The 24,411-nt window shown below is 45.5% G+C and overlaps 1 protein-coding gene across 1 annotated transcript in view; it reads left to right on the top strand.

Moving 5' to 3' along the window:
* The window catches only part of CORIN (corin, serine peptidase), a 330,632-nt gene that overhangs the window by 37,555 nt on the left and 268,666 nt on the right, over positions 1–24,411 (top strand). Inside the window, exon 2 of the mRNA XM_075566957.1 lies at positions 10,204–10,348. Within this exon, the coding sequence (XP_075423072.1) occupies positions 10,204–10,348 (145 nt within the window). The remainder of the gene's footprint in view (positions 1–10,203; positions 10,349–24,411) is intronic.

Below are 24,411 nucleotides of genomic sequence, written 5' to 3' on the forward strand. Positions count from 1 at the left end.
TAGTGTGATACTTTTCAGTAACAAACATGGGAGTGTTTCATAGATGAGGATATAGTTTACAGAGCTTTCAAAGCCACGCCGCTCATTTTAGGTGTTATCCAACCAAGAAGTCTCTTGTACACTATAATTCCATTGATAAAGACTTCTCAGATTAGTTGTACTGTAATAACTTTTAGTGAATCAATCTAATATCCAGTACATAGAAATAAGGACATACTATCTTAGTTTTTAAAGAAACCAAAGCTTGTTTTTTTATTAACATTAAAAATAATTACATTTGCTTGAGGAACTAAATTGTTTATCTGTTTATATTTTTGTGAGCTAAATGGGATTGTCCCTTTAATGCTAAAATCGCAGATTAGGCAAGGTAGAGAAAAATACAACAACAAACAACTGCTCGTTTCCGAGCGTACATTTTTAGTCAGAAATTTTTATGCCACCTCAGAATTAGCACATTCTTTTAAAGCAAATACATGATAAAAAAAAAAATTAAGCACAGAGATGCAGAATGATACCTCTTATTAAATTCTGTTTTTATTTGAATTTTAATACTAGTGTGCGTGAGCAGGGGGTCTCCAGGAACAGAATTGCGTTGATTTCAGGTCCGAGGACCCCCTGCTTCCCGAGATACAGGCCCTGATATGAGGTGCCGGTATCTCCTATGCGTTTAAATGTCCTGATCACATGATGCGGGACATTTAAACATTGGTTCAACCACACCTGTCTTTGGAGTGATAGCCACTGACTACCTGCTACCTCATACCACACCTGTCGGGGAGAGATGTTAATCCCCCTACACACTGCTTGATTATATCTTACGTTTTGTAAGTGGGCCTCCTAAAAGAGCCAAGACTTCATCATCACATTTACTGAATATAAGAACCTCTACACTTAGAGTATCTCTGTGTTTTTTGTTTCCCCTTTATGCTCCTCCTGGAATCTGAGAACCAATTTCTACATCTTGGGGACAAGTGAAGACGAACCCCACCAGAGGGTTTTGAGCAGGGGGTTCAAATTTATTACTTTCTTGTATTGCACATTTTACTTTTTTGCACTGCACTAGTTTATTTATATTCACTTATATGTATGCATAATTGTGACATACACTGATTATTAATCTATACATTTTTTACTATTAAGTAAGAATCACAAACTAAGTTTTTTGCGCCTATTTTTCACTTTGTTACAATATTTGGACATTTAAACATTGCATGGGGATACCGGCACCCCATAAAGGGGCCTGTATCTTCGGAAGCAGGGGGTCCCCGGACCTGAAATTAACGCGATTATGCTCCGGAGACCCCCTGCTCATGCACACTAGTATTAAAATTAAAATAAAAACAGCTTCATTACCTTAGCGGCAAGCCGCTAAGGCAATTAAGGGGTTAAACTTGAATAGCCTGATTATTGGGGGCAGACAGGGTGGATGAAGGGAGTAGTTGCCCCAGGGTGGGTGGTTAGGTCTGACGGGAAGGTTGGGGGAGTGGTTAGCCCCTTCACTATCATAGCAGTGGGAACCGCTATGGCAGGCCTGCATAACTTGTAAAGTGAGAAGAGCCGAACTGCTCCAAAGAAAACTGATTTGGGCCGCACGGGTAAAATCATCATCGTCGTCGTCGTCGTCGTCGTCATCATCATCATATTTCCCCCAGCACCCCTCATCATCATCCTCATCATATATTCTCTCCCCCCCTCCCACAGATCATCATTATATCACCCCCCCCCGCCCCCACCCAACCCCAACCCCAACCCACTGACACTGACCTGCACAGGAACAGACACTGACCTGCACAGATACAGACAGTGACCTGAACAGACACAGACACTGACCTGCACAGACACTGACACTGACCTACACAGACACAGACACTGACCTGCACAGGCACAGACACTGACCTGCACAGGCACTGACCTGCACAGACACCGACACTGACCTGCACAGACACCGACACTGACCTGCACAGACACCGACACTGACCTGCACAGACACCGACACTGACCTGCACAGACACCGACACTGACCTGCACAGACACCGACACTGACCTGCACAGACACTGACCTGCACAGGCACAGACACTGACCTGCACAGGCACATACACTGACCTGCACAGGCATAGACACTGACCTGCACAGGCACAGACACTGACCTGCACAGGCACAGACACTGACCTGCACAGGCACAGACACTGACCTGCACAGGCACAGACACTGACCAGCACAGGCACAGACACTGACCTGCACTGGCACTTCCACACTGCCACACTGCCACTGACACACTCACACACTCACACACTCACACACTCACACTAGCTCTGAGGAGCAGCTGCAGGGGGGGGGGCGTGTCCTACCTTTCACTGTGGAGCATGGCTGGAGGGGTGGAAGCCATCTTGGGCCCTGGCAGCAGCCACCTCACTTCTTGCTCTCACTAACAGGCTCCGCTGTCACTGACCCCGCCCTCACCCTCTGCAGTCTGCTCTGTTCCTTCTCTCCTCTCTGCCTGCAGGGGATCCCATCAAACTGCTGCCGATCCTTCCCTAATAGGCAGAGGGGGTTGGGTGGGGGGGCATCACAATGCTAGCGCTCGGCAGAGTGGGCTCAGGAGGGGGTGGGGAGCATGTTAAAATGCTGGTGCTCCTTCCCTCCTGTGTCTGCAGAGCGGGCTGTGGGGGGGAAGGAGGGCATCGCGGGCCGCACAGGAGTCCAGGCGGGCCGAATGCGGCCCGCGGGTCGTATGTTGTGCAGGCCTGCGCTATGGTAATGAAGGGGTTAACCACTCCCGCTACCAAACCTGGTAGGCCTAACCACCCACCCTTGGGGCAACTACCCCCTTCACCCAATACCCCCAATAAACATAAAAAGCACAGCCACCGTAATACCCACCTCCTCTAACCCCAACACATAAAGTACAGCATTGGTTAAAATTACTATTATCCAGATATGGATAATTGGATAATAGCTCATTTGCCCATTCAAAATAAAACATTAGTCAGTCAGCAGAAAGTAAATAAAATTTCTACTTACCCCTGCCAGGATGAAGGATGTCCTCATCACTATCCTCCGCATCCTTGTCCTCTGTTGGCAGGAACACAAGAAGAAAAAATACAATCTAATTGCCGCTACCCCCTTAATCACCTTAGCGGTTAATAGCCGCTAAAGTAATTAAGGGGTTAACCCCCCTCCCCCGCTACCCACCCGGGCGGTCTAGCCACCCACCCCGGGGAAAATATCCCCACCTTCTACCCATTGATTGATACAGTGGTACATAATGCCCATATAATGTGGCCACGATAAGCCACTATAGCAGTCAATGGGCAACCTAAAAAAACAACACACACACGAACATGAGGAATTCAGAGTTAGTATAAATATAGTAGTGCATATAGCTAAAACAGAGCTGTGTGCCGAGCACGTGCGTTCTAAGGGGGCATGGGGGGCAGGGCGTGAGGGACTTTCACAGACCCAGTGTAGAGGGTAACAGTCTGGCGGGGGAGTTCCTGGGCCTGCGGGGTAATACTGAGCCTGAGGCATTTACTGTGCAGACGAGGGGTGAGGAGGGTCACAGGGCCGGCGAGGGTGGCTCACAGTCGGGCAGCAACAGGCAATCGCTGTAGCAAGGGACAGGTTTTGCAGGCAGATTCACACACGAGGGCTGCATCAAAAGAGGCACAACTAGCGGAACCTTACACAAAAAATTATATATATATTATTTTACTATATGCAACATTTGATTACATTTAATGAAAATGTATTACAGAAGCTGCAGATCAATTAGTTCTCAAGTGATCGATCAGCAAAGATCCTGATTCCCATGGTTCACTAAATGGCCACCATTTAGTTTCAATCAATCGTTCACTCAGTGTAACACAGCAGCTATTATGTATTCTTATATTACTAAGATAACATTATCTATTGTTACAGTTTGCAGCTCAAAATGCTGGGAATATTGGCAACAAATGATCACAAACAGGAAAGTGTTACCCAGATCTTGCCCTGCTGGGGAGATATACTAAAATTTGCTATAGAAATGAATGGATGCTCAGTATATTAAAACTCATTATAAATGGCATTGAGTTGATTTTTCTAATGCAGTAAGTAATATCTAATACTGCAGAACTAATTTATAAAAACATTAATAAAAAAACTAAAAAAAAACTTGTAGGATACTGTATTGAACATTTTGCTCCTGTAAGGCTGCGGGCCCAGGTGCCTTGCACTGGCTACATCACTAGTAATTCCGCCCCTGACTTGGAGCAAAGATCTTGATACACTGATATACTGAAGAGATGGAACATGCCATAATTTGCGTCGCTTTTTCTTCAAATTTGCCTTGATATAATCTCCCCCGTTGTACAGTATGTCTAGTTTTTCATATCTGCGTTGTAATTAGGAAATTCATGTGAAATTGAATTGTTCCAAAACCTCAAACTTGGACAGGGAGGTCAAGTACCTTTGTGAATGATGCATTGTAGGAAGGAGTATAGTCTCTTAGAATTGTATGCATATTCTATTAGAATTACATATGCTTATTGAATCCATGTAGGAAGGAGTATAGTCTCTTAGAATTCTATGCATATTCTATTAGAATTACATATGCTTATTGAATCCACGTGCACATACCTGTGGAATCATGTATGTACATCGCTATATTACTCATTTGTATATTTTCTCTGAAGACTAGAATGCCACCTATATTAGGACCAGACGCTTGTGCCTTTGAAATGTAATATACACCATCATGCTCCGTTGATCCATTTAGTGTCTTGGTCAGAGGAAGGTTAAAGATTAATGATTTCATCATTTCCCCATAGCATTCTAGACTTACGGCAGATTTTGATCTAAAATGACATGTTTAATTAATGTCATAAAACTTCAATGCTACATTTTAGCCCTGGAATATCTGTGGGTAGTTATGCATCCTGCTTTTTATGTATTGTGGGTAATAAAGTACTGCGTCTTGTGTAATTGTTTTCATATGCATTCTTCTAAATATATAAATTCTAGGATGAATAGATTCCCATCTTGCCTTGTTTAGATCCTCGTTAAAAAGGAACAAATTCTAATGCAAATCACTTTTACCATTTAACAAAGATATACTGTATATATATATATATATATATATATATATATATATATATATATATATATATATATATACACATACATATACATTTAAACTTGCTTTGCTAGTCCCATGCTGTGTTTAAAAGCTGTGTGAATGGGATACATCAGCTTAAATGGGCTCCATGTGAATGGATATTCCAGGCAAAAGGTGACACATTGTGTGCTCATTTGCATGTCATTTCCCAGAATCCCTTGCTGCTGTGGGAGCACTGTATGCGAGGTGATAATGGTTGAAAGGCAGGGTTGTAGACCTGTCTATGACATGTGAAGTGAAGATCAAAACCACAATGTATAACTAATAAAGTAATGTGGCGGTGGTATGGGAAAATAACACAGAAAAGAGAGACAATCCCAAAAACAAGCCCTGTGATCAAATTTGAAAAAATACAAAAAGGTTTATTTATCGTGACATGGTAACAAGAAGAGCAAAGAGAAAATTAAAATAACAGATTAAGACCAAACGAGGATCCAAGAACAGCCTATAACGAAATATAACACAAGAACCACTATCACACATACATACTCAAATAAATAGCAACCGACAAATAATGGACAGTGCTAGAATGACCTGGACAGGAAAGATGAAAGAGAAAATCCCTATACACACAGTGGGATCCCAAAGGATCCCACTGAGAGTAAAGACCGTCCGGTCTACAGTATACTGCAGCTGAAAAGAGCTCAAGGCAAAAGTAGATACACTTGGTGGAATAGAACACAGCTGAACTCAAATGAGCAAACAGCAGAAGCTAATGAACTGTTCATTATACATATATACATACATATATACAAGAAAGAGAGAAAAGTATCCCACCAAAAGCACTCTGGTATCCGAAAAGTGTATACATTTATTAATAAATACGTCAAAATAAACACTAAAAAGATAAAACAGTCAGATACCTCCCAAGTAAATGTATCAACAAAATAATACCCCTAAATAGAGTGAAATCACTAAATAATACAATAGTCGAGCATAAATTGATTGTAAGTTGCAAAGATATATTGGTGGTGAGGCATGCAATCAGCCTCCCACCTATAAGACCGGCCAGTTAGTTGAGAATCTAATTGAACAACTCAACCCTTAATCTACACCCAAACAAGTATATGTATGTATGTATGTATGTGTGTATACAGCTAAACCCTGTTATAACGCGGGTCTCGGGGTCCACCACGAGACCACCGTGTTACTAACGGGGTCGCGAAAAAAAAAAATGGCCGCCACTTTAACGCAGATTCATCCCGCGGGACAGGAGACGGGAGCGGGGATGTCCCTCCGCTCCCCGCTTCCCCCTGTCACCGCGGGACAGCCCGCGGGGCAGGAGATGGGAGCGGGGATGTCCCTCCAGTCCCCGCTTCCCCCTGTCACCGCGGGACAGCCCGCGGGGCAGGAGATGGGAGCGGGGATGTCCCTCCGGTCCCCGCTTCCCCCTGTCATCGCGTGACAGCCCGCGGGGCAGGAGATGGGAGCGGGGATGTCCCTCCGGTCCCGGCTTCCCCCTGTCACCGCGTGACAGCCCGCGGGGCAGGAGATGGGAGCGGGGATGTCCCTCCGGTCCCGGCTTCCCCCTGAATAGAAAAAAAAACGCTATACAACCAGTTTCCGCCAGTTTTCAGCTCCCTGCCGCGCGACCTCCCCACCGACGCCACCACCGCAACGGCAGTACTTTCTGGTACTACAGTATATTTAAAAATCGCCACGGTCTGAAGTGTAAGTGTCTGTGAGTGTGTGTAAGTGTCTGTGAGTGTCTGTAAGTGTGTGTAAGTGTCTGTGAGTGTGTGTAAGTGTGCATAACTGTGTGTAAGTGTGTGTGAGTGTCTGTGAGTGTCTGTAAGTGTGTGTAAGTTCATCAGTGAAATACAGGAAAGAAATGTTATACTGCCGATGTTCACATTTTCCTGTATACGGAAAGTACTACAGTGTGTGTGCAGTGTGCAGTGTGTGTGCAGTGTGTCAGTGTGTGCAGTGTGAGCAATGAGCAGTGTGTGTGCAGTGTGTGTGCAGTGTGTCAGTGTGTGCAGTGTGAGCAATGAGCAGTGTGTCAGTGTGTGCAGTGTGAGCAATGAGCAGTGTGTGTGCAGTGTGAGCAATGAGCAGTGTGTGTGCAGTGAGTGTGCGCAGTGTGTGCAGTGTGCAAAAAATTTTTTTAAATTTATTTATTTATTTTTTTAAAAACGGGAGCCACGGGAAAACCGCGTTATAACCGAATCGCGGTATAACGAGGCGCGTTATAACGGGTTTAGCTGTATATATATATATACCGTTTCGGTCCAGGAAGGCAGCACTACCCTGAGGAAGGTCCTTCCTGGACCGAAACATTGGATTTTTTGTGCTGTATACCATCTGAATACAGGTTTATTCTTTGCATCTTATCCCTGAGTGCTGTCCTTTGTTTGCTCTTACTAGGGCTGACTACTTTTGATTTTATATATATATATATATATATATATATATGTATGTGTAACAGTGTATGTCCCATAATACCTCTCTTTCCCCATAGTATATCTGTTATGTAAGCCCCTAGTAAGTCATGGCATTAATGGGTTAATCTGTGGGCTATTGACCCCCCCTTGTGCTCCTCCTTTGATGGACAGGAGTGCGGTGATGACTCATGGCCTATGTGTAGCTTATCAGGGATTGGTGCAGTCCATGAGCCCGCCCCTGTTTCCTGAGGAAGAGGAGTATCCAAAAGTTAGTTTGGTTAGTCGTGCTCTGGAGAGAGAAGAGAGAGCATGGGTTGTCAGACTCTCCCATTGCGAGGATGAGCTGGCTCACCCCACCACAGGCGGAGGCCTGGGGAACATCAGACTCATTACACATTACTAATGGTGTAGGCACCCTCTAGAAGTCGGGGACTTCAGAGACCATACAGCGCTGTAAGAAGAGCTGCAGTGGCTATGTATGAGGATGCCAATAAATGTTCCTGGTTCTACTATATTCCCCTGTCTGAGTGTCAGTCATTGGACAGGGGGGGAGAAGGATTCCGTGGTGGGGGCTGATATTCGGAACACACTGGATCCCACTACAGCTGGAGGCGCTGAGTACAGAGAAGAACTACAGTAAGAGAACCAAAAGCCTGTTCTGGTCTCCACAATACCGCAGACAACTCAAGATCTCTTGCTCAAAACAGGTAGTGCACCACACTCACGTAGCATAGGCTGTGCAGTCTCTCTCTGTCCCAGAGGGGAGGGAGGGGGGGGGGGGGAAACCGGGCTATATATATATAATTCAATGTAACATCGCCGGAAGGGTCGTACAGTAGTTCCTTGTGAGGAATAAATCTCCCCGACTATACCTAGCCTCCCTCCTTCTTTACCACTTGTTCTGGAAGCGTACCTTGTTACAGTACATCCAGCTTTGTTTTGCTGAAAGCCTGTCCTGTTAAAGCTACATCCCAGCAGCGACTCCAAATGTAACAGTGGTCCCCCCCCCAATCGCAGATAGGGGCCATTACAGGGTGTATGGTGCATATACCTGCTGGCAACAGGAGGACTGAGTTGTCCGCAATGACTTGGGGACACAGGAACAGGCTTCTGGGGTTCATACCCCACATAATACTTAGCAGTGCAGCACCTCCATCTCCCGTAGGCTCCAGGGAAATGGAGCTGATCTCCCACGATAGAACTGTACCTCTCTCCCCAGTTAGATCACACACCAGGCCAGAGGTATATTGCAAACAGGAACGGTTTATTACTACACTTCTGCAGTAACAGGTACTCAGCAGTCTTCTGCTGGATACAGTCAGTCAATACTAACTGAAGATAGTCCCTGGACCGCCACTACAGGCCAAGGGCACCCACACCCATCCTAGCTCTTCCCCACCTACCTAGCAGAGGCAGAGGTATTGGTCCACACTCACTCCTCCCCATAGGGAAGAGCACATGGGTAGGCCCCAATCTCAGGCTCCCAGTCGTGTGACCTGCCTTCCTCAGGGAAGGAACAATGTGCTAACTTTAGGGCGGTCCTGCCCTTAAGTACAGCCAGAAGGCGGACACCCCGTTGTCCCAGCTACAACAGGATGTACCACCCCCTTTCGTCACTCAAGTGAAGTACCAAAGGTGAAGGGGAAAACCCCATACCAACTACTGGCAAGCCTGTAAATACCAGGGTTTACTGCCAGCCCATTGGGTAGAATAGTAGCCAGGGGGTACCCCGCCACATGTATATATACAGTATATTGTGTCATTTTATGCTCACTCATATTTCTTATATGTAAATATATTAAAAGCTAAGTTTGACATTGCCTAATTTTTTCAACTCCTTTATTTTATTTGCTAATATAGTAAAGGTTAAGTTTTAATATGGTTTGAGTTCAACTTTTGAAGAGTCTGTTTTCTTCTTCACTTTCACTTACATGTGTATTTTACGGCACGAGAGTACACATGCAGATGTGTGTGTGCGCGTGTGTCTAAAACTCTGCATGATCTGTTACATACAGTATTTGAAGAACTTTCTTGTTAGTGCATTACAGGGTATCATACCATGCAATTATAAATCCAAGCTTAAAAACATGGGATACATTGCAAAAAGAACACCAATGGAAAATAATGGAACAATGTAATATGTTCCCTGTCAGGAACATTGTATTTACATGCACACAATATTTACTGTACATGTAAGAGCTATTTATTCGTTCTTTAGAATGAGCACTTCCAGCTTCCTCTTTCTCTGCCACACAAGTAATGGTTGACCTGATATCTTTTATAGTGTAACACCATTCCATTTGTAGTAGATGGTATTCCCCACATATAAATAGCACAGCTAATTATTTTTACATCACAGGGTGCAAGGGAAAGGGATATCAGTTGACAGACTATGTAAATTATTGTGAAAGTGTCTTAAAATAGACATGAACTGAGTATCCTTAGCCTTTTTTTCCGTCTACACAACAGTTAATATTTATTTGTGTTTTGTCATGCCATAGAGATGTAAGAAAAAATGTATGCTATTCCTGGTCTTTTAACTACTGGTCATTGGTTTTTGTGATACTATAATTATGTATAAGAGAGCAGCTGTTGGAATAATTCTTGCAACTAGTGGAATTGGATAATGGTTACAAAGCTGTTTTTCTTTCTCTGTGCTTCAGGTCTTTGGAGCAGATGAAGATAATATGGGGGAGGGTTGTTCTCAGAAGCTGGCATCTGCCAAGTACCTACGGATTTTGCTGCTTATTCTGATTCCATGTGTTTGTGCACTCGTACTTTTGCTGGCGATTCTACTTACATTTGTAGGTGAGTAAAGTTTTCAATCTAAATACATTTGACTTTTGAAGTGAATAATTTTGATAGAATAATTTAAATGTGGCTGAAGTTTCCCCCAGCAAAGGGAAGATGCATCCACTGCATACTGAATAGAGGCCTATAACTGAAGACATACTGTACAATCAGTATATGATCTTCATAGTAATGGATGAAGAACCAGTGATAATATATGTAGCCCCCTTTCCCTCACCCTAAGTGAGATCTGGTCTGCTACTAATGTCTTTGATCTAAGATGGTGCATACCTGTGAGGCAGCAGGAGGGCTGAACACTTCCGCGATGGTGTGGGGATTATCAGGACAGGTATATAGGGTGCCTTTGTTCATGTTTGCAGCGCCTCCAGTCAGCGAGGATCCTCTGGACTATAGTAGAATGGTCCAGACAGACACCTTTTCTTTAGCCCAAGACAGTGAATCACACTTGCATCTGGTTCCATGGTATTTATTGCATTGGTTAAGATCTTACAGCAGGTACATCCCTTTTCTTGCTTCCCCTTAGAAGGTCACTTCAAGGCTTGAGGCCCATCCAAGTTTCCTCCTGCATGATGCTCCTCCTGCTTCCCCTTCTGAGAGCAGGGAAGTTGTTGCTCACTCCATAGGGGGAGGAAAGAGACACACCCACTTTTGGGAGATAGCCAGTTTATATACCCTGAGGTTGGGCTAGTAACCCTGTCCCATAACAGGGCAGGTCTGATACTGACAGGTCATCACAATCCAGCATGTGACCCAGCCAGTACCTCCCCCAAGCTAACACTCTCTGGCTGTTGCTATCCCCGCCCTTGGATACAGTTACTGCATCTAAGGCTGCAATAGCACACTAGGCCTTCTGGAGGAATTAACCCATCCACTGCCTGTACCTAAAAGGACTTACACTGGTAGGGCCGAGGGAAACAGGTAGCGGCCGGAGACTAGGCTACATATACATTGACAGTCTAATAGGCACAGTTTAACTTTAGCTAAAGAGTTTTTTAAATCCTATTTTAGCTATACACAGTGTTTTTCTTCATATGAAATATTTTTAATGGAGATAGTTTGGTTCTTTTTGTTACCTGTTCTGCTGCACAGACATTTTCTGCTTTTTGCCATTAGTAACTGAAAAGATATTTGTCAATAGACTCCTCAACAAACATCATACAGTATTTATTAATCAATGCTTATAATCACAGAAGTGTTTTTTTTCTAGATATGTTAGTACTGCATTACATTTACGTGATATGACATGTTGAAAACAGAGGCTTTTAATTAATCCTGAGCTTGCATGTCCTGATCCGTGTGATTGAATTACTGTTTGATTTCAAATGCTGTTTGTATTAAGTGTTGAGTTAGAACTAGATCTATTTAAGCCTTATACTGATTGGCTGGCAAAGCCAGCCAATCAGGTAATACGACAGCTGGTTGGCCGAGAGACCAACCAGAAAATGGTAAGGCTCAAACTAAAATAAACTTAGGCCAGAAACTAGTGCAGCTGTAAATAAGAAAAACAGTGCACTAAATAAGGAGGTTAAGCTTAAAAGAAAAACCATGGGGGGATACCGAGAAGAGCACCCTGATTAAGGCCCACTGGGAAGTGAACGCAGCTTCCTGCCCAGAGGCCACAGCGTGGGTGTACTCTGCTCAGATACCGGAGTGCATCAGCTCCCGGAATAAGGCCTGGCAGGTGAGGGATACCTCCCCAGCCAAACGCTGCTTCCAGGACTTATAAATAGCCAGTTTGGCTAATGCCAGTAGCAGGTTGACGAGGAGATCCCTGGCCCTAGTGTTCCGGGATACTGGGCGCCCAAAAATAAAAATGTGTGGGGAGAAGTGAAACCAGAACTGCAGGAGGAGGGAGTTAGAACCAGAAGGAGTTGGAACAGGGAAGGGGTTAAACAAGGTATAGTAGTTTGAGGTACATTAAATTGTTAGCACTTATAACTCCATAGTTGCAACAATGAGCAGGATTGAGAATGCCACTCAATGTACATCTTGCCACATGTATGTGCACTTGGAGCAGCTGTTCCAGGGAGCATATAACTGTGAGAAGTGTGAGCAGGTGGTCTCTTTGAGTCTCAGATTGCTGATCTGAAGAGGCAACTTGCAATATTGAAAGACTTGGCAATCTTGAAAGGAGTTTAGTGCTCACTAAGCAGGCCCTGGTTGGGACTAATGGTGCAGAGGGCGGAGCTGTGAGTGAGAACAAGGAACAGTTAGGTAGCAGGGTAACAGTTAGAAGGTGAAGTAGGGTGAAGAGGCAGGCCATTTCTGATCTGACCCATCCCAATAGTTTTGCCAGATTGAGTGAAGATATTGGGAGTGTCAGGGAAGGAATGACAAGGCTGGGTGATACTGATTCCTCTAGCAGTCAGGGGAATCATTCCTCCAGCACAGAGGGGACTCAGGATACTCAGAGATCAAGGTTGAGGTAGTAGGGGACTCCCTTCTTAGGAAGGTAGAGAGGGCAATCTGTTGCCATGACTGCATGTACCGAACAGTTTGTTGTCTCCCAGGGGATCGAGTTTGGCACGTTGCAGATCGGGTAGACAGATTGTTGGGAGGGGCTGGGACTGACCCGCGATCTTGGTTCACGTTGCCACCAATGATAAAGTTAGAGAAAGATGGAGCGTCCTTAAACATTATTGCAGGGTTCTAGGCCGCAAGCTTAAGGCAAGGGCCTCCAAGGTAGGGTTTTCTGAAATACTAACAGTGCCATGCGCTACCGCAGGGAGACAGTCAGAGATCAGGGAGGTTAATGCATGGCTAAGAAAGTGGTGAAGGAAGGAGGGTTTTTAGAGCATTGGTATCCTTTTCTGAGAGGTGCTATCCTTATGGTAGGGATGGATTGCACCTAAAAGAAGAGGGATGTTCTGTGCTAGGGGAGAGGGGGTTAAAAAGGTTGGAGGAGATTTTAAACTAGGATAGAGGGGGGAGGGTCAAGAAACAGATAATTAACTAAACAGAATAGATAGGACTGGGGAAATAGCTAGGTGTCATGGAGATAGAATGAGGACAAGTGAGAGTTTTGCAAGCAAGGAGAGACACCCATATTAAATACAGATAATACTAGAACATTTCTAAAGACTAAATACAATTGGCGTAGAAAGGCTGGAGTAGCTAAGAAAATAGCACAGACTGGAAAAAAAAACTTCAATGCATGCTTGCTAATACAAGAAGCCGGACAGATAAAATGGGGGAGCTTAAATTAATTGCTACAAGGGAGCAGTATGATATCATAGGCATTATTGCAACATGGTGGGATGAAACTCATGACTGGACAGTTCATTTAGAGCAGCGGTGCGCAAACTGTGGGGCGCAACCCCCAGGGGGGGTGTGAGACTGCCGACGGGGGGGCGTCAAAATGACGCCGCGAGGTCATGTGATGTCACGTTGCTATGGAAACATGACGTCATGACGCCGGAGCGCAGGTATGTGGGGGTTAAGGGGGGCGCGGGAGTGAGGGGACCGCCGGCAGGGGGGCTCAGGGAAAAAAGTTTGTGCCCCCCTGATTTAGAGGGTTATTCCCTTTTTCGGAGGGATCGAGCAAATAGAAGAGGTGGAGGAGTATGTTTATATGTTAAACCGGATCAAAAATCTATTTTAAGGGATGATTGTTTATGAAGGGAATTATGAAAATGTAGAGACTTTGTGGATAGAAATTAGCAGTGGAGGTAAAAGTACAAAGAACATGTTTGTAGGGATATGCTATAAACCACCAAATATCTGTGAGATTGAGGAAGACCAAATACTTTTGCAAATAGAGAAGGCATCACAACTAGGTCATGTTTCATAATGGATGATTTTATTTATCCACACATAGACTAGGGCAATGAGATTAGCATTACAACGAAAAGAAACAGTTTTTTGGGGGATGCTTAAAGACAATTACATGACGCAAATTATTGCGTAACCAACCAGGAGAGGGGCAATACAGGATTTGGTGATATCAAACAATGTAGAAGTAATAACAAATATTCAAGTCTGTGAACATTTGGGTAACAGTGATCATAACATGGTCTAATTTGAAATAAATTATCAAAAAAAAATATTACTTGGGTTCAACAAAGACATTGGCACCTATTTTAGTAGCCTTCATAACACACTTATTGAGGCTTTTTTAGCTGTTATCAGCCAAAAATGCCTACAGCGATTCAGAAAGTCTCGATAAGTGGGCGGCGAATGCATTTTTAGCTCTCGTCAAAAAACATCGCCAAGTGAGCCACGATAAGTCCCTTATCACTAATTTTGAAACTCATGTGATTCTAGTAATGTAATAATTCATGCAATGTCTTGTATATAATGTATACCCTGTTCACTTATGTAACTGTATTTGTAACCATGTATTATTTGTCTTAACTCTGTGCCCAGGACATACTTAAACAAGAGATAACTCTGAATGTATTACTTCCTGGTAAAATATTTTATAAATAAATAAATAATAGTAGCCTCGATAAGGAAGGCTCTAGAATTGCGAGTTTCTCCCAAATTCCTCCCGCCAAAAAAAGTTGGCGTGAAGCTGCCAAGAAGCTTCAGAGGCGGCGGCGAGAGAGGGACTTAGGAAAAAAATGCATTTTTCCTGCACCCGATGGATGCCTGGGATCTCCAGAGCTGATACACATGAATACCATTACCGGAGGCCCCTTGCATGAATCAAATTCATGAAAAATGCATTTAGAGGCAACTTCATTACTGTAGCGGCTAATCCCTAAGGCAATGAAGGGTTTAACTACCGGCGCCATGTTTATTGTGGGTTCGGGGTGGGGGAAGGTGGTATTTGGCCCTTAGTGGGTGTTTAGGCCTTGCGGGGGATTGCAGGTGGAGATAACCCCTTCATTACCTTAGCGGTTAGCACATTAAGGTAATGAAGGGGTTAGCCCCTTCCGCTACCAACCCGGTTGGTATAAACACCCACCAAGGGCCAAATGCCAACTTCACCCATCCTCGCTGCCCATAATAAACATTAAAAAAACACCACAATCATACTACCCACCTCCTCTACCCCCAACAACACATACAGTACAATAATGGGCATAAATACTATTATCCAGATATGGATAATAGCTCAATTGCCCATTCTAAAATCAAACATTAGCCAGCCAGCCAGCATAAATAAAGTAAATAAAACTTTCTACTTACCCCTGCCACCATGAAGGGCGTCCTTGTCACCATACTCCAGGTCCATATCCTCCGTTGGCAGCAAGAGTACAAGAAAAAATACAATCTAATGGCCCCTAACCTCTTAATCAGCTTAACGATTAATAACCGCTATAGTAATTAACCCGCTACCCACCCAGAGGCCTAACCACCCACGATGGCACAAGAACCCCCACCCTCTTCCCATTGATTTGGCACAGTGGTACATCATATCCATAAATATGGGCATGATTAGCCACTATAGCAGTCACATTTTTATAGCAGTATTTTGTCTTGTACACTTGCTGCCAACGGAGGACATGGACCTGGAGTATGGTGACGAGGACGCCCTTCATGATGGCAGGGGTAAGTAGAAAGTTTTATTTATGCTGGCTGGCTAATGTTTGATTTTAGAATGGGCAAATTAGCTATTATTCATATCTGGACTAGGTGACAGCCTGTACATAAATATGCCCCCCGTCCGATAGGACGTTACCAGATTTGACAAAGTGCTAGGTGGAAGGTGGAGCTTACTGACGTCACAATGCTTCCGGTATGCAGTCGGGGTCGCAACACTATGTTATAACAAGCTATATCAGCGTAAAGGTTTGGCGATTCTGTCACGCTCCTGGTATACTTATATCACTCAAGTTCGCTATCATTATGAGGCAATAATTTGATACGGGCGCCGATCCGCCTCTAAGCTTTTAAATACAACATAATGTGCCTTTAGTTATTAACAAAACACTATTGATGAAATTAAGAACTATATTAAGACTTTTCTAATAAGTTGCCAATCAGTTGTATTTATTATCTGTTCTGACGGTCTATCTGCCAAACCCCTGACTAGAAGCTGTATCAAGTGCATGTGTGATGTGGGTAGTTATCAGGTGATTCATATATTGCTTTTTTAGAACATGAAGGTTGGGCGATTTTGCTGCACCTTGTTACAACTGTATCTATTTTTGGTTAGCTGCTACATGTTTGGGCAATTTTGCTTCACTCTTGTTACAACTGTATCTATTTTTGGTTAGCTAATATTATGAGGCTATAACGGGATACGGACCGGGATCCGTGCCTCTAGGCTTTTAACACAATTGGTGTGCCTATAGCTAATTTCAGTGAGTTAGTAGCTACTGTAGGAACTCAGCTGACCCACTCTAAACATGAAGTACTACTCAATCGGCACTTATTATATGTGACCGTCTGTTAAGTGCATGTGATTTACCACTATTAAGCATTCACACTACCTGCTTATTTAACACAGGTTTCTAAGATTGTTTTCTTCCCAGTCCACATTATTTTATTGGGATTAGGAGTTACCCTGTTATCAAATACGACTAACAGGTCTGATGGGAGCTGCAATGATATTCTAATCAGTGACAAAGTATATTTTATTATAATAGTTTCACCGTGACAGTAATCTGGACGGCCTGTCTGACTAGCTGAGCGTTATCTGGACCCACCCTTTCTGATATATAGGAGGTGTATTGCAGTAGTCTGTTTTTTGACTGCTAAATAGTGGACTGAATATGGAGCAATACTCTCTGATTTGACCACCTGGTCCTATGTGTATCTAATCCACATCCTCTATGTATTTTTGACTTAATTAAGGTCAATCACAACAGTTATAAGATTGGGTATTGAATATTAACTTCAGTCACCAGACTCCAGTGTAATTATCTACATCAGCTCTGGGTATAAGACCAACTCCTTTATTCCAAGCGGATTTACTAGGGATCAATTGATATCCTGTGTTTATTTTATGTTTATGTATATATGTTCACTGATTGGCCATAGACCCTATCATACAATCTGTAAATATTGTTAGACTATTATTAATGAAAGCATTTTAATTTACACTCAGACTACATTAGACACAGAGTGCATTCTATAGGGATTTCTTTCTCTATTTGTCATTTATGCTTTTTCCCTATTGCACCTGTGTCCAATCACAATTTTACTTAATTTACCTGAAGCGAGAGTTCTATCCCCATCTTTCCCTTTTCCCATATCAGATATCAAATATATTCGGGGACCATACAAGGAGCTTTCAAAAAAACTATTCATACCAAGGGCAGTACAAATGACATGGGTTATACTTTAAGTTTGGAGGAAAGGAGATTTCACCAGCAACAGAGGAAATGGTTCTTTGCAGTAAGGGCAGTTAAAATGTAGAATTCATTACCAATAGAGACTGTGATGGCAGATACAATAGATATCTTCCAAAAAAGGTTGGACATGTTTTTTTTTTAGAAAGGAAAGGTATACAGGGATATACCAAATAAGTAAACATGGGAAGGATTTTGATCCAATCTGATTGCCAATATTTGGAGTCAGGCACATCAGACATTATTGGATGATGTTTCACTGGGGTTTTTTGTTTGCCTTCCTCTAGATCAATATACTGTAAATAAAAATATAGGATAAAGTATCTGTCTACATTTAGCATAGGTTGAACTTGATGGATGTATGTCTTTTTTCAACCTCATCTACTCTGTAACTATGACATGAGTGGATAATTTATAAATATTTAAATTAATATTTTCACAAGTCCCCTTTTGAGTTCAGGCAATCTCATGAACACAGGAGTGGAAAAACAAGTGGCTACCTAAGGACAGAACTAATGAGTTTTTCATTGGTGACCCATCATATACTTAATAGGACTCTTAATACCTTTTTTTTTCTAAATCTCTTTATGGAGTTTTAAAACTAATTTTTGAGTATGACTACAGAAAATATAAGAAACTAGCTGGCCGGGAGTATAATTTCCCACTCCCTCCTCTCTCTCCACTCCCCCTGTCTGTTTCTCCGCTCCCCCCTGTTTGTTTGTGTTCCCCCCCCCCTGTGCAGCTCCGTTCCCCCCTACAGTGTTCTACACACACACAGGGTCCCCCCCACACACACAGTGTTCCCCCCCACAATGTTCCCCCCCCTGCAGAGTGCCCCCCCTGCAGAGTGCCCCCCCCTGCAGAGTGTCCCTCCCCCGCACACATACAGTGTTTCCCCCACACAGTGTCCCCCCCCGCACACAGTCCCCACACACATATAGTGTTCCCCCCCCACACACTGTCGCCCCCCCACACACTGTCCCCCCCCCACAAACACTGTCATCCCCCACACACACACTGCCCCCCCCACACACACACACTGCCCCCCCCACACACACACACTGCCCCCCCACACACACACACTGCCCCCCCCCACACACACACACTGCCCCCCCCACACACACACTGCCCCCTCCCACACACACACTGTTCCCCCCCCACACACTGTTCCCCCCCACACACACTGTCGTCCCCCCACACACACTGTCTTCCCCCACACACACTGTCCCCCCTCCCACACACACACTGTCTCCTCCCACACACACACACTGTCCCCCCCCACACTGTCCCCCCCACACACACTGTCCCTCCACACACACTGTCCCCCCACATACACTGTCCTCCCCCCCCCACACACACTGTCCTCCCCCCCACACACACACAGTCCTCCCCCCCTACACACTGTCCCCCCACACACACTGTTCCCCCACACACACTGTCCTCCCCCCACACACACACAGTCCTCCCCCCCCACACACACTGTCCTCCCCCATACCCCCCCCCACACACACACTGTCTCCCCCACACACACACTGTCGCCCCCCCCCCACACACACACTGTCCCGTCCCCCTCCTCACACTGTCGTCGTCGTCCCCCCACACACCCAGCCCCCTCCCGTTACAGGACGACAAAGCCCCCTCCCCTGTATTCTTCCGAAGGTACGAACCACAAAGCCCCCTCCCCTCTGCCAGGACTCACAGCACCGCTCCTCTCTCCCGCGCTCCTCCGATTGTAGCGCGCCTAGCCCTTCTCTGCTCTCTCTCTCTCTCCCGTCCAGGGAGCGCTGCACATGCGCCCCCTCTCTGCTCCTGTGAGCGCGAGTCGCCGGGAAGCTTGCAGCAGGGAAGGTGCGGGGCCTGTCCGGCTGAGGGGGGAGAGTGACGGCCACCGGGAGGGGGGAAGGCGCACCGAGGGTGAAGGTGAGCTGCAGGTGGGGGGGTGTTGAAATGGAGGCGTACGGGAGGGTGGTTTGCGTACGGCCTGGGGGTGGTGGAAGTTGAGGTGTACAGTAGGGGGGGGGGGAGTTGAGACGTACGTGAGGGGGGTGTTTGAAGATGCGTCTGCGGCCGTTGGCCGGTACCGAGAGGGGCTGTGCCATCCAAAGTGAGTAGCAGAGGTTGTTTGTTTTGGGGGGGGGGATGCTGAGGCGGTGAACGTGCGGTCCGGTGTGGTGTTTTGAGGTGAAGGGTTGGGGACGCGGCCAACGGGAGGGGTGGTGTCAGGGTACCCAGGAGTGTGTGCGGGACAAAATGGGCTGCGGTACCGAGAGAGAGCCTGCGGTACCGAGAGGGCGTGCGCTAGGCATGTGCATTGGTGAGGGGGGAGGGGGGACGACGTGGTTGGCGTCGGTGTGCGTTCCCGAGCTGAAGGGTTGAGGTGAGGACGCGGTGAATGGGAGGGGTGGTGGCAGGGTACCCAGGTGTGTGTGCGGGACGGAGAGGGCCTGCGGTACCAGGAGAGGGCCTGCAGTACTGGGAGAGGGCCTGCGGTACTGGGAGAGGGCCTACAGTACTGGGAGAGGGCCTGCGGTACTGGGAGAGGGCCTGCGGTACTGGGAGAGGGCCTGCGGTACCGGGAGGGGGCTTGCGGTACTGGGAGGGTGTGGGCTGCATTGGTGTGGAGGGGTGGGGGGGGGGGTGAAGAAGCGGTGGGCATTGGTGTGCGGTCCCGAGCTAAAGGGTTGAAGTCAACGTGAGGTACACAGCACGGTGTGCGGGCCCGAGAGGATGAGGGTTGGGAGTGTTGTTGTGAAAACGGCAGAAATGGCATATATTTGTGGTCAAAGAAGCCACTGTACCTGAGGTGGTGTGTATTCCGCAGTTATTTTCGGAGGTGAGAGCAGGCAGTTAGGGTTAGGTGCTGTCAAGCGTCATCCCAAAGCTCAGTGAGTGTTGGGAGTGTGCCAGTTGTGTAGGTGTGGTGAGCAAAAGCCACAAGCCAATGAGAAGTGTGCGGGGGCGGGCGGGCCGAGGGAGGAATCACATTGGCCCGAGGCGGAGTGACGGGCCAAAGGACCAATGTGATTGCCCCTAAGCACAGCCAATATACAATGTTTTAAAAAATATATACTGTATATAGAAAGGGGAGAGCTGAAGAAGCATATAGGAAATACATAATTTTTCACATTTCTAAACATCACCTCAAAAACCACCGCAATATTCTAATCTTCTAGAAGGAAAAAGGGATAGAAAAAGAGAGATAAATCCACAATTGAGTGGAACTGTAGGATAGAGGTGAAGGGGGACAAGGAAGTACATTTAATGATTCTCAGTCAGTAGTCATACTAACTGACTAAGAGAAATCTGCTTTCGGTACTCACAGATGACATGTAATGACACTAGTAACTTAAAAACATTAATATAAGTGTAGCCAGGTCACCTGATGGCCTCTATTCTGCCCTGTACTGGCAGTAAGCCCTGGTACAATCAGGTTGCCAGTAGTTGATATGGGGTTTTCTCTTTCGCCCCGGCGGTCGCCGTTGGAAGGACGTCGTTAGATTCCGGCATCACAGGAGCACGATCTCGGTCACTGCTTTTGTCCTCAGCATCGCTGCTGAACCCAGAAGGCATCAGTTCAGTGTGCACCATCATTGGGTCCTGCTGGGAGTAAGGATGCTGAATACCGTGTTCAGCTCTTTCCCAGGCTGATGAGTATTTTTCCTTTCCTTGAACACTTTTTGGAACTAACAGACCATAAATGCTTAGAGTTCCCTTAAATCCCTTACCTTGTTCAGCCGAAGAACATACGCATTCAAATTGTGCAAGAGACTCAAGTGTAGAGCCTTTTAAACGTGAAGAAGCAAAATTAAAAAATTCTATCTACTGTATAATATTCGGAGTTAATGTAGGTAGCGTTTGTTCTCCGACCGTAGAGAAAGCAAATTCTTCAGCCTTGAAACGAGTTCTTAAGCCTCAGTATGACTTTAGCTGCACAAATGTTGCAAAGAAGGCGATATAATCGGTGTGAAAGCAAATAATGATTACATTGGGGTTACGTATCAAAGTCTCCCACCTGCAAAACTAGAGAAAAAAACGGCACCATGTGTATCACAGCAAAAGATCAAAGAGGGTTCCCCTTCTTTTTCGAGGCCAATCACCCCCTATAAAACAAGCAAAAGACAATGACGCACCTGGCATGTCATAAGGGCCTTGGACGTGCTAGGGTCTGTGCTCTAACAGGTACATCACGAGTGCAATGTAAGGTTAAAGATGCTCTTTGTACTGCCTCACGAGGTCACCAATAGACTCCCATTGTTGGTCTCCTGCTTCAACTGTTTGATGAGAAAACATTGCGACAAATCAGAATTACATTTTTAAAATGAACAAAGTCTCTGCCACGAAACAGATGTAATTGCTAAGTACATTGAACTCTCTGTGGCCTATTCAGTATGCTGCAGAAGCAGTTGTTGTGTTGAAGATTTTATTCCCATTCTTTTGAATGGAGATGAACTCTTTTCCATTATGGCGAAACCAGATCCATGCATATTTAATAGGGGGCGACATATTAAGGAAAAAAACTCATATTGCATTCATTTGTATTTCTTGTTTAATACATCTGGTAGAGTTTGAGGCAGAGAAAACCGTAATGTTTTTTTTTATTAGAGCTATGGTACCACCAGTTTTATTGCAAATAATGCCTACCTTATATATTTATAAATCCTAATGTAATATATCTACATGTCCAATAGTGATTTTTAAATTAAAGGATGTTGCTTCATGCTCATCATTGGCTGCTTGTGAACTAGTCCAATTGGAAGGGAACTACTATTTCTCTTATCTAAATAAAATCAGAACACACCAAGATTTAAGAACTCTAAGTAGTTCAACTATTTTTTTAAATCAATTTTACCTCTAGAAAATTGCTGTGCGAGTAATTTTCACAGGGACTTTGAAAAGGCCTATATTGATGTAGGAGTCAAACATTTGTGTTTCTCTTTAAGTCTGTGTACTTGTTAAACTTGGACAGCACTATATGTTATTGTCTCCTACACTGCAGCACATTGTTCTTGGAATAGCATAAGCAACCATCTCTAAAAATAGCAGTCTTTCTGAAGGCAAAGCACAAGGGCTCAGCTGTTTACCAACTCGAAATATGTACTCATGCTAGATACTGTAAATATTCAGAACTGTACAAACCTCAAGCCCAGTCATATGAATACTGTATATAGAAATATGTCTTATGTGGTTGAATGAATAAGACGGTTAATACAAGCCCAGTAAAATGCTTTGATGCAAATTCTGTATCGTCATTGTTTTACATTGAGCACATGCTTTTGACAGTGACTTAGTTATGTTAGGCAACACACTTCGAGAAAAGGAAGTGCTTTAAATATATCCCTCTTTAAATCCACTTAAAGGAGCAGTTCCCCCTACTGTGTTTTTGTGACCCCCCAAACCCTCCATGATTAGGAAGTACAGGGTCTGCGGAGCGGAATCGTGTTAATTTAAGCTCCGGCGGCCGCCTGCTCTCCGAGATATTTACCAGGGAAGGTGCTAACGGTTCTGTCACACCCCCAAGGGAATGAAAATGGAGGTTTAAATATCCTGCATCATGCGGGCCAATTGGAAGCCGCAACCTAATCGTTAATGCCTTGGATTTAAACATCCATGATATACCGATGGGACGTTCTCCAGTAAGTATCTCGGAAAGCAGGGGTCGCTGAGCTGACATTAATACGGTTCAGGTTCGTCGACCCCCTGTATATGTAAAAAACATAGTCGTGCTATAAATAAGAATCAATGCACATACGTTTCTTTATTTTACATGTGTACCTGCAGAAATGTTGTCAGAAGTTGCATTACAACTACGGTTGTCAGGTGTCCGGTTTTGAACCGACAGCCCGGTATTATGCCCCTGTTTTGGTATAAAATGAAAGGTAATATGTGTCTGGTATTACCTCTCTCTGAACATAGAGGGGGGGTAGGGCGCAGGTCAGAGCAGTTGCCGCAGGCTGGGGCCCTCCCCCAGCTACAGGCATCTCCCTCACTGTCTTTCCGAAACCGATGTGTCTGAGGCTGACGCACGCTGGGTCTCTCTGATGTTCGCGCCGGAAGTCAGCTGGGCTCCGCTTCCGGTGCGCGCTGGCATGAGGAGGCCCGGTGCACGTCAGCATCCGTCACTCCGACGTGGGATAGACAGTGAGGGAGAAGCCTGCAGCTGAGGGAGAACTGCTTTGACTGGCGGCCCCCCTCCCCCCGCAGCCACCGGGCCAGACCTGAGACCATCCGCAAGGTAAGTCTGAATTTTATATGTATTGGGTGTTGGGGGTATTTTTTATATGTGTAGCCAGGTTCCCCCCTGTCATGGCTGACCCCCTCCTCCCTTTCGGCCGACGCTGTGTACGAGGGAGTGAGGGGGGGCCGTGTGCGCGAAGGAGCGATCCCTGGTAGTTAGGGACGCGAGCGGCGAGCAGGCCGGTTGCCGGGGACGCGATCGGGCCGTCGGTAAGGCCGCGATCGCGTTGCTACCGGCCCGGCGGCTCGGGAAGCAGGGCGCCGCCATGTTAGGGCTGTTGCGCATGCGCAGTGCCCCAACCCAGCGCGGGAGGACCAGATAGTTCGCGCATGCGCGAGATGAGCATGCCAGCCCCCAGGGTGCATAGGGGTAGAGACACCTGATGCCAGGGAGCCTATGAGAAGGCCAGATTCCCCTGCTAGCAAAGAGATACATTTCGCGGGGTTTTGCAGCCACGCACTGACTCAGGATCCGGACCAGCTAGGGGTAGGAGGTAGATGCAGGGGTGAGTGACCCTCTGCATTAGGCCAGCAGCCCCCAAGGTCCCAGTTAGGTCCTGAGCCATCTATTAGCTTGTGGAGCTT

This window comes from Ascaphus truei, chromosome 1 (genome assembly GCF_040206685.1).
Source record: "Ascaphus truei isolate aAscTru1 chromosome 1, aAscTru1.hap1, whole genome shotgun sequence".
Lineage (NCBI taxonomy): Eukaryota > Metazoa > Chordata > Amphibia > Anura > Ascaphidae > Ascaphus > Ascaphus truei.